This window comes from Fulmarus glacialis, unplaced genomic scaffold (genome assembly GCF_000690835.1).
Source record: "Fulmarus glacialis isolate BGI_N327 unplaced genomic scaffold, ASM69083v1 scaffold24506, whole genome shotgun sequence".
Lineage (NCBI taxonomy): Eukaryota > Metazoa > Chordata > Aves > Procellariiformes > Procellariidae > Fulmarus > Fulmarus glacialis.
This window is the reverse complement of record NW_009217887.1, coordinates 2,311-12,953: the sequence shown is the minus strand read 5'-3', so window position 1 is coordinate 12,953 and position 10,643 is coordinate 2,311. Positions and strand designations below refer to the sequence as shown.

The window sequence follows — 10,643 nt, the reverse complement described above, 5'->3', positions numbered from 1 at the left end:
CACTGGAGATCAAAGCACGAGATGAGCAGTGCCCGTGCACTGCAGGCTTGCGCGTCCCTTTGTCAGAGCCCCCCTCTTCTTCCTGGGGAGGGATGGCCACATTGGCGCAGTGATGGGCCTTGCCTGTTCAAGGGCATGTTTGTTTTGCTGTGCATAACAGCAGATCAAGTTCTGCGTGGCGCTTTACAGAGCAAGCTGAACTCCTCGCCACCCCTCCTCCCTGGCTGGCAAGGCCAAGTGGGGAGGGCTGAGCTGAGTCAGGGAGTGCCTTCCTGCAGCGGGATGGGGTTAAAGGTCCATTTCTTGGCCACCTGGATTGATCAGGAGTCTTCTGATCTTTATGGGGCCCTTCTGAGACCCAGATCAGAAGCTGGCTCTGTTTTCTCTTCATCTCTTCTTCTTAGCCCTCCTTTGCTGAAGGGGGAGCTGGCTTGCTTCCCACCTGTCTCCCTCCAGAGCTAACACTTCCACAACCCTCAGCTGTGTTTTAACAATTTTGTTCTCTTCCTCTTCCTCTTGCAGAACATACAACTCCTGCGAAAGTGGTGAGGGCTGCCAACCCAAGACAGCGGAAAGGAAGCAAGGTAAGGCTGTGCCTGTCACCCCCGTTGCTGGCCTTCAGCTTCTGGTGCAGTTGTGAGCACTGCATGAGCATCTTGAGGGTCTGGTGAGCAGACTGCTTCCTTCACAGGCCTGGTTGTGGAGGGGTTGATGTGCTGGCCTGGCCACTTCCAAGAGCGTGGAGAAGAACGTCCTGATTCTCCATCTCCTCTTCAGTGTTTTAATGGTCTCGCATGCTGCCTGGACCGGTTTTCTGCTCAGCTAGGCTAGGGGAGACCTTCTCACCTCGCCTCTTGCAGGGAGGCACTTGGAGCGCAGTGCTGGATGTGGAAAGCCTCTCCCCTCACCCCAAGGACACCCCAAGTCCCTTGTGGGCTTATCCAGTGCCCTGCTTTGCAGTGCAGACAGGGTGGTTGTGTGATAGAGCACTGTGTCCGCAGGTCCTTTCTTCCCTGTGCAATCTGTTCTTTACTGGCACATGGAGAGCTAGGGTTATTGATTTCAAACAAAGAGACTCTTTTGGAGGAACCAGGGCAATCTGTTCCAGGGGATCAACATATGATGGAGGGTCAGTTACTTCTGAGGATGCTGCATGCAGCTGGGGCACAGCTAGGGACGTGGGCTTTTGGTGTTGGCTCCCAGCAGCCAGTGAAGACGTATCTGAAACTTGATATGACTTTCCTTATCTGTTCCATCTCAGGGAGAGGAGGACTCTGGGGATGGAAGGTGCTCCTGTCTGTGAAACAGGAATGGCCCTGCACTGGAGGTGGTTTTCCCAGGAAACCCGCCTCCTGAGGAGAGGAGCATGGCATCTGAATGTAGAGACATGGTCTCATGGGGGACTCGGTGACTCCAAATTAGTTTAGAAATAATAACCCCACAGGGGCAAGGAGGAGTTTCTGTGCCCAGATAATCTTAAACTTAGTGCCCAGCCATGATTCATCATGTACCTGGGCAGCTGTTTGATTCAGCAAAGAAGTGAACGGTGGTTCCCCATGTGGCATGGGATGTCCAGAACGAGGGAGCTCCTCTCACCATCAGATACCTGCTTGAATTTTCCCAGTTATACTACATGATCCCTTTGCTTTGTTGTTGCCAGCACTTGGTTGCAGTTGGGCACTTAAGTGAAGCTATGCCTGTCTGTAACCTGCCACTAGGTGGAGGCAGCTTCTTTAATGGGATGTGGTTGCTTCAAGTGGATTTAGGATGCTGAAAGCTGTGTGCTTTCCCTTTCCAAGGGACAGTGCCTATGACGAGTGAGTTACCTTGGGTGGCTTGGTGCCAAATGCTGTTGCTGGGGCAAAAAGTTTGGTGGGAGGCTGGTAGCTTACAGGGCAGGTGGCAGCCTCATTACAATCCCTGATAGACATAAACTTGTCTGCAGTTATTTGGGAATAATTTGGGGGCCTTGCTTGGGTGGGGAGAGGGGCTGTGTATATGCAGCTTGGGTGTCACCCCCAAACCTCATGGGGACAGCCGTCTGCAGGACAGCGGTGGGTGGTGGCTGTGACAGTGTGCCTGGAAGGGCTTCTGGCTGCTGATGCAGGGAGCAGCATCCGCAGCATATGCGCTAATGAGACCTTTCTCTTTGGATACAAGGTTGGTGACTTCGGTGATGCCACAAACTGGCCAACACCTGGAGAAATAGCCCACAAGAGCGTCCAGGTGAGAACACAAAATCGCTCCAGTGAGCAGGATAAGGCCCTTGCAGAACTCCCCGACCCTCTGCGGTGCTGGGAGCTCTGGCTGAGCCAGGCCATTTGGGGTCCTGCCTGTCAGCGCGGAGGCAGCCAGGAATAGCGTGCAGGGGATTTCCTTTTAGGGCTGCCCTGCGTGTCGGGCTCCCTCCCTCGGTGCTATTCTGGGAGCCTGGAGCCCAGTCTAAACCCGTGGGCTGGATGAAGCAGGTAGGGCAGCTCCCAGACCCACTCTTCTCAGGACTGCTTAGTGCAAGAAGGAAGCCAAGACTTCCACGGGAGAAACTGAAAACATGTGCGAGAACAGGCTAGTGTGCCCGAGGGGCATGGCCTTCCTTTCCTGCTACAGACCTGGGTGTCGCTGAAACTTTTTTCTATTTTTGGATGCTGCTTTGCCAGCTCCTGGCTGTCTGTCAGGGCATGAGGGTCACTCACCCTTTTGCCGTTGGGGCAGTCTGGTCTCTTGCAGGACACCCCCATCCAGGAGCACCAAGCCCCCTGACAGTCCGTCTCCATAAATTCTGTGCCTGGGGCTTGTGTCTCAGCTCAAGCACTTCCCAGCATCTGTAGAGCCCCTTGCCCTGCTCAGACATAAGCCCTTCCCCAGGAACAGGACAGCTCTGGGACGCATGGAGCAGGGATGCTCCGAGTCTAGGGCAAGGTCCTCCTGTTCCTGCTCCTGCTGGGACAGCTGGTGTCTGCCTCCAGCTCTTCATTTCTCCCACCTCTCACATCTTTCCTGCACTGGTGTGTCTCCAGCAGCCACACAAAGCACCGTCCCTCCGGAAACTCCCTGTCAAGAAAGACATGAAAGAGCAAGAGAAAGGGGATGGGAGCGACAGCAAAGAGAGCCTGAAAACCAAATCAGATGAGTCTGGGGAGGAGAAGAATGGTGATGATGACAACCAGAAGTCAGCCCAGAAGAAGAAAGGTAAGGCAGGACCTCGCAGGGGCAGTACCCCAGGCTCAGCCTGTCTCCCCCTCTGCGATCCACAGCCAGGTGGTAGCATCTACTGCTTTCCCTGGGGACCTTGCTGTGGGACATGGTCCTAATGCAGGGACAGCTGTAGTGAAAAGGTGTTTGCAGGCTTCAGTGGGACAAAGTGTCGTTTTGGTGAGAGCAGGTGGAGCAGGGCCCAAGTAGGAGCATCCGTGTGTCTGTCTGGGGAACATGGCAGTAGTCTGCCCTCTCATGTGCGCTCCGTGTTGGCACAGAAAAGCCCCTGGCTGTGGGTTGCCTCAGCCGTGGTTGACACGTGGGCTCAGTCTGGACTGAGCCTCAGCGGGCAGAAAGGGGCAGAGGAAGGACAAGTGCTGTGAAGGGAAGTTTTTGTGTTGTGTCCCTCCATGGCCAAGAGTCCCGGTCGGAGCCTTTCTACATCTGGTGAGGCTTGGAGGGATGTCTGAGGGCAGGTCAGTCCAAAAGGCCCCCTGCTTTCTCTCCTCCATGTATGGGAGCTGTGTGGCAAGAGGGAGCTGCGGGAGAGGAAGCAGATGCTCTCTGAACCTGTGTCACACCCAAACCCTGTCCTTTTGCAGGCAACAAACACAAGTGGGTCCCTTTGCAAATAGACATGAAGTCAGAGGTGCCTAGGGACAAAACGGCCTCTCGGAACAACCGGCAAAACGAGCAGCACAGGCACCCCTCCAACAACCGCAGCGAGCTGAAAGGTGGGGGCTCAGGCTGGGGACCCGCTCTCCTTGCCCCCTGGCTGTGGGGCAGAGCGAGCCCCGATGGCCACGCACGGCATGGGGCGGTGGGGATGCTTCCTGTGTTCAAAGGGCTCTGGGGGCAGTGGGCTTGCTCCAGGGAGATGCCTTCATCCCGTAACACTCCTCCTCCTGCCTCTCCTTCCCTGTCTGCTGCAGGCTGGCACCCAGACAACAAGCATGAGCGCAGCTGGCAGGACCATGACGAAACCTCCAGCGTGAAAAGCGAGGGAGGAGCCGTGCGAGGGACCTTCCGGGGCCGAGGCCGGGGCCGGGGCAGGGGCCGGGGCCGTGGCAGAGGAGGTGATGACTGTATGTGTGGTCTTGGGACAGTAGGGAGAGAACAGGGCATGTGCCGAAGTGTGCAGGGCTCTCTGTTTGTGAGACTTGGGGCTCCAAAGCAGCTGGGGAGAGCAGAGCCCTGTAGGGATACAGGGAAATACTGTGGCAGGGCATCCCAGCTGATAAGTTGAGCTGCTTTTAATAAAAGCAAATTATTATTCTTAGTATTTTAATAAAGACAAATGTCTTTCCGCTGCTCAGGCCAAGCTCTTCCACCTGTTTTCTGCCCCTTGCAGTACCTCTGTGTGCAGCAGTTGAAGCAGGCCGATACTCCGCGTAGGCTTTACGTCGTGTTGAGAGCCAAGCAGGAGTCTTGGCTTGGATCTGGGCTTGGAGGGGGCGAGCATCTGCAGTGGCATTTGGCAGAGCAGTGTCTGTGCTAACCGTGACACAGCTTCAGTGTAGGGCCTTTGTGTGTCACCTGGGCTGCCCAGTTGCTCCTGGGTGAGAGGGCTCCTGGCTTCTCTTTGGCTTGGTATGTTGAGGCTTCACTGGGATCCCTTCTGCGGCAAAGGCTGAGATGAGGGATGTGGGTCAGTGATGCCCTGTTGTGGGCTGCTATGGGGGCCCCAGGAACAATGCAGAGGGACCTATTTGTGGAGGAGTCTGGCCCCATCTGGCAGTGCAGCCTGTCTAGCAGATCCCAGGGGCTCTGTGCTGACCCTTACTGGCGTCCCACAGGGCACTTCGACTATCAGTATGGGTACCGGAAATTCGAGGGCTCAGATGGCTCCCGCACCCAGAAGTATGCTAGCAACATCACTTACTACTTTGACAACATCAGCAGTGCCGAGCTCTACAGCGTGGACCAGGAACTGCTCAAGGACTACATCAAGCGGCAGATGTAAGCACCACCTCTTTTCCTTGTCGATGTGTTGGTTGGTGGTGGGATATTCACAGATGCCCTCCCTAGAGACTGTGTAGCTAATCCCGTGGGTAGGGTTAGAGCCGTGTGGTTAGAGCCACTCCCATGGGTAGGCTGACTCTGTGCCATGCAGCTTACAGCACCAGCTTGCCCTAAGTCTGGGCTCCCCAGGCTGTCTCTCTTCAGCCTTGCAGCAGCAGAAGTGTAGGGCGGGGATTATTTCCTCGAGGGTGCCCAGAGGAAGGTGTCTTGGAGCTGCCTTTCACTGATGTGTTGTCCATACAGAGAATATTACTTCAGCGTGGACAACCTGGAGCGAGACTTCTTCCTGCGTCGCAAGATGGACTCAGACGGCTTCCTTCCCATCACCCTGATCGCCAGCTTCCACCGGGTGCAGGCTCTGACCACCGACATCAGCCTCATCATCAAGGTGAGGGCAGGAAAAGATGAACTTTCCTTCTTGTTCTGCTTCTCACCACCCCTGTCTGAGGCCTATTTTCTAGATGGACTATGGGTGAAATGCAAGCGGAGCCTTCCCTTGTCCTTGACTTGGTCTCTCCTCCTCTTGATCCTCCTAGGGAGGAAGGGCTGGGGCTGAGCCACACAACGTGCCAAGGCAGGGCCCTAAGTTAACTGGGTATCACTTGGTTCCAGGCTCTGAAGGACAGCAAGGTGGTGGAAATCGTGGATGAGAAGATAAGGAGAAAAGAGCAGCCAGAAAAATGGGCTCTGCCTGGCCCTCCTATGGCAGACTACACACAAACAGACTTCTCGCAGTTCATCAACTGCCCTGAGTTTGTGCCCCGGCAAAGCTTCCAGAAGGAGACAGGTGAGCACTGGGGGAATGTGGAGGGAGGTGTGGGATGCAGTGTTGGTATTGCAGCAGGACTGAGACCCTGAGAGTCAGGAGAGTTCCCCGGGGCAGGGCTCCGCCGTTTGCTTTCTGCGTGGTGGTGGGAGCTGGCATGGGCTCTGTCCTCAGACCCCCAGAGTGCTGCTGGCTCTGTACATGGGGAAGTATGAAAGAGACTGAGTCTGTGGCTTTTCTTCTGTGGGGGCTGAAGGGATTCAGGGAGGGTCAGTTCTGCTGGAAGTCTGTTGGCTGTGCCTGGAAATAACTCTACCACTGCTGGGCAGAGCAGAGGACGCTCGTGAACCCAACCTTCACCTGCAGAGCTCTATGGCCATCACCGGTATCACCTCCTTAACTGGACACTTGTGTGTGGTTGGTTTGGTTTTTTTTTTCCCCCAGCACTGTGGGCAATGTGCTGGTAAGCCTTGGCCACTGGATGCTGGCTAGTTCTGCAAACTGTTCATGCTGCCCAAAGTAACTCCCTCTTCGGTCAGGTGCTTTAAGTACACAACCCCCCAGGTTCCCTCCCTCCCTCTAAAGCACCTTGTTCTTTTTGGCTCTAGAGTCTGCTCCTGGCTCCCCACGTCCTGCCAGCCCAGTCCCCACCAAAACAGAAGAGGTCAGTAACCTGAAGACGATGCCCAAGGGCCTGTCCGCAAGTCTGCCAGACCTGGATTCAGAGACGTGGATTGAAGTGAAGAAGAGACCTCGGCCCTCCCCAGCCAGGCCCAAGGTAGGTGGTGATGTAGGAGCTGTTGGGGTGGGGGTCTCCCAGTTGTCTGGGTGACTTGAATCATAAGTAAGCAGGTTTCAGATCAAATAAGGTCTGTTGGTCATGGGAGTGATGTCCTAGTCTCTCCTGGCCCCATCTGTGACGCCCTTTGGAGCTGCTTCTTGGTGTAAATAAGGTGTTCCCCCCAGAAAAGCAGCTTCTCGCTGCGGTAAGGAAACAAGGGGCAATAGTTGGGTCTCCAAGCAGTAGGCTTGTGCCGCTATGTGGTCTTTACCCTGTGTCACTGTTGCCCCCCTACCTGTAGAAACCAGAGGAGTCAAAGACACCACAGCAGCAGAAGCAGAAGGACCAAGATGAACCTGAGGAGCTAGACTTCCTCTTCGATGAGGAGATGGAGCAGATGGACGGCCGCAAGAACACCTTCACCGACTGGTCAGATGAAGATTCGGATTACGAGATCGACGATCGGGACGTGAACAAGATCCTCATCGTGACACAGACTCCTCCTTACCTGCGCCGGCATCCTGGTGGGGACCGGACTGGCAACCATACATCCAGGGCTAAAATGAGCTCAGAGCTGGCCAAAGTGATCAACGATGGGCTGTATTACTATGAGCAGGACCTGTGGACAGAGCAGTTTGAGCCAGAGTATTCGCAGATCAAGGTGAGAGCAGCAGATCCGAGGACGGGACTGCATGTGGGCGCGGGGCACCTCACGGGGAGCTTCGTGTGCAGCAGACTTGGCCGCCTTGGTGGTGTGGGGTGGAAGGAGCAGCACAGCGGGTTACAGCCCACTTATGGGGTAGAGCTAAGCTGAGATTAGTCCTCTTGTAGAGCTCGGGATTCCTGGCTCCCAGTGTCATGCTCTGCTGTGTTGGGGATAAACACAGCTCTCTAATGTGGCATAAGGTTGCAGCCAGGTAAACGAAGTGCAGGTAACAAGGTGACCTAGAACATGGATTCCATTGCACTGCCTGTCAGGGTCTTGGCAGGCAGTGCCAGGTGTATGGAGGGAACTGGGTGTCTCTGCACTGTCCGTAGTGCCCAGCGCTCCATGGCACCGGTCCCTTGGAGACCGCACTTACTGGGGACGGGTTCACTGATGGCTGGGCTGCACTTGGCCTGTGCTCTTCTCCGCTTTGCTGCCAGTTTGCATAGACTTGGGCTTTTTATAGAAAGCCCATCTGCTGCTTTGAAACATTTAAGTCCCAACTTGGTCACTCTCATGGTCAGGGACTTGCTTAGGCTCGTTCATCAACTGAAGTTATTTTGGCTGCAAGATGGGGTGGCCCATTGGAGCTACCTGGGCTCAGTATTCCCATGCCTGGTACCTGGCACATTGCTGAAGCAGTGCTGCTCTTTAAGGTGGCAGAAGCTGAGGGTGTGGCGAGAGCAGGTGATAGAGGGACAGCGTGTGCTGGGGGCATGAGTCCTTCAAATACGTGGGAGTGTTGTGCCCCACTGCCAGTGTGGCGGTGAGGATGCAGGGAGGAGGCTCTAGGGGCACAAGAAGGTGGCGGGGCCAGTGGGGTCCTGGCCAAGCTTGCCTTGAACCTTGCTGCACTGGCACTGATGCAGGCAGGTAAAAGCCTGAAAGAAGCAAGTGATGGTTAGTGGAGCTGCCATGTAGGATCTGTGAAAGCTTGGGAGTAACAAGTGGCTCAGATCTGGCCCATGCAGGGCCCCATTTTTCTGTCTGCTGCATCTCCCCTTCCTACCTCTGTGCAGCACATCGCCCTTCTGGGTACCAGGGCCTCGTGGCTGCACTTGATGCCCAGCATTGTGGCTGTTGCACGAGCAAAGCAGTGGTCACGATGAGTTGATGGGATGAGGGCAGAAGAGGGCAATTGATTCCTTCATTGTCTTCCTCTTCCAATGCAGCAAGAAGTGGAGAACTTCAAGAAGGTGAATATGATCAGCAGGGAGCAGTTTGACACCCTGACCCCAGAGCCCCCCGTGGATCCAAACCAGGAAGTCCCTCCTGGTCCCCCCAGGTTCCAGCAAGGTAAGAGATGGGGTATGTGAGTGGGTGGGACTGAATTTGTCCCTATTCCTCCTAGTGAGAGATCCTCAGAGGTTGGGGAGCAGCTGGGAGGAATTGTGGCCACTGGTGGCACAGAAAGCATCTTTCCCAGAGCAATGTGTTTCTCCCAGCTGAATGTTTTGGGGCTCTAGAAGAGGAGGCTTAAAAGCAGAGGTGTCCTAGCAGAGTGAGGAAACTTTGGTGGACTTGGACGTAGCTCCCTGGATGTGTCTCTTCTTATGGACCCTCTTGGAGTACCTGGAAGGGAGCTGCCCACTGGGCCTCACTTGCCTGTGGGGCCTGGTACCCTGTCCTTCTGGGGATGGGGGTTTTGTCACTGCTGTTAGCCCCTGGGAAGCAGATACTGTGTGGAATCCCTAGAAGCTCAGTTCTTGGATCTGCTGCTGGGCTTTGGGCTGTCTGGCCAGGCTGGATTTGAAGCTGCCTGTCTCGGAGGGCTGGGATGTGTCCTGCCCCTGCTGCTTCCCATCTGCCAGATGGGTGTCCCTTGGCTGTAGTGATGCTCTTGTGCTCAGAGCTCAGCTTGACCCAAGGTGGGGGGTTTCTCTCTGCAGTACCTACAGACGCTTTGGCTAACAAGTTGTTTGGAGTCCCTGAGCCTTCAACCATTGCCCGGTCTTTGCCCACAACTGTACCAGAATCGCCGAACTACCGCAACGCCAGGACCCCCCGGACCCCTCGCACACCTCAGCTGAAGGACCCAACACAGACACCCCGGTTCTACCCGGTGGTGAAAGAGGGAAGGACGATAGATGCCAAGGTGGGACCAGGGCTGGGGTGCAGGATGGGAGCTGGGGTTTCCCAGTGGGGCCTGGGGAGGAAGGGGACATGTCCCTGATGCACCATGTCTTGCAGACTCCACGGAAGAGGAAGACAAGGCACAGTTCGAACCCCCCGATGGAGTGCCATGTGGGCTGGGTGATGGACTCTCGGGAGCACAGGCCCCGAACTGCCTCCATCAGGTACCAGAGGCGGGTGTGCACGATCACGGAGGAGCCAGAAATGGGAAAGGGAGCGAGTGTGAAGGGAAGGAAGGGAAAAGGCAACGTCTGATCTTGCAGGGGAGGTCTCCTGTTAGGTGGCTGCAGAAAGGACTGGGACTTAATTTGTCCCTCCTGGAAGGAGTAGAGGAAAGTCTGAAGCCTTGGAGTAACGAGATGAGACTCGGTTGGAAACATTGGTTCCCTTCCTAATAGGATACCCCGTGGCTCAGGTCCCAAACCCAGAGTAGACAGTCACAGGGAGTTGGTGGGACCAACAGACAAGTGCTGTAGGGTGGAGTGTGACCCCACTCCGCTATCAGCTGGGTGATGCCAAGGAAGGGGGTTGACGGGAGTCTCTCATGCTCAGCTCCAGCCCCTCGGAGGGGACCCCGGCCGTTGGAAGCTATGGCTGCACCCCGCAGTCCCTGCCCAAGTTTCAGCATCCTTCGCACGAGCTGCTCAAGGAGAATGGCTTCACGCAACATGTCTACCACAAGTACCGTCGGCGCTGCCTTAACGGTAGGGATGCCTGCACCGCAGGGCATGGGGCATGGTGTCTGTGCTCCGCTGCATCAGCGGGCAGGGTATGGCTGCAGAGCACACCCATGGAGATAAGCAGGGAAATAAGCAGGGTCCTACAGGACAACCTTGCTGGTAGCTGATGTTTCCTCACAGTTTGTGGTGAGCACGAGCTATGGCTCAGGGTGTCCAGCACTGGGACTGGGTGTAGTCACACCCTCCTGTACATGAGTCCCTGTGCAGAGCTGAGTCCCTGTGCAGAGCTGGCTTCCTGGGAGAGATCTGCCTTGTAATCATCCCTTCTTCCCGAAACAGAGCGGAAACGACTGGGCATTG

General features: G+C 55.7%; 1 protein-coding gene across 1 annotated transcript in view; it reads left to right on the top strand.

Annotated features, from left to right (window-relative positions):
- Positions 1-522: 522 nt before the first annotated feature.
- The window catches only part of LARP1 (La ribonucleoprotein domain family, member 1), a gene marked incomplete at its 5' end in the record, with an annotated part of 12,160 nt that continues 2,039 nt past the window's right edge, over positions 523-10,643 (top strand). The window contains 16 exon segments of the mRNA XM_009579855.1: positions 523-584; positions 2,161-2,226; positions 3,018-3,189; positions 3,798-3,929; positions 4,128-4,271; positions 4,992-5,154; positions 5,461-5,605; positions 5,830-6,004; positions 6,592-6,761; positions 7,066-7,425; positions 8,643-8,766; positions 9,360-9,565; positions 9,661-9,767; positions 10,156-10,307; positions 10,623-10,641; position 10,643. The exon segment at position 10,643 is cut by the window's right edge and continues 110 nt beyond it. Coding sequence (XP_009578150.1) covers positions 523-584; positions 2,161-2,226; positions 3,018-3,189; positions 3,798-3,929; positions 4,128-4,271; positions 4,992-5,154; positions 5,461-5,605; positions 5,830-6,004; positions 6,592-6,761; positions 7,066-7,425; positions 8,643-8,766; positions 9,360-9,565; positions 9,661-9,767; positions 10,156-10,307; positions 10,623-10,641; position 10,643 — 2,198 coding nt within the window.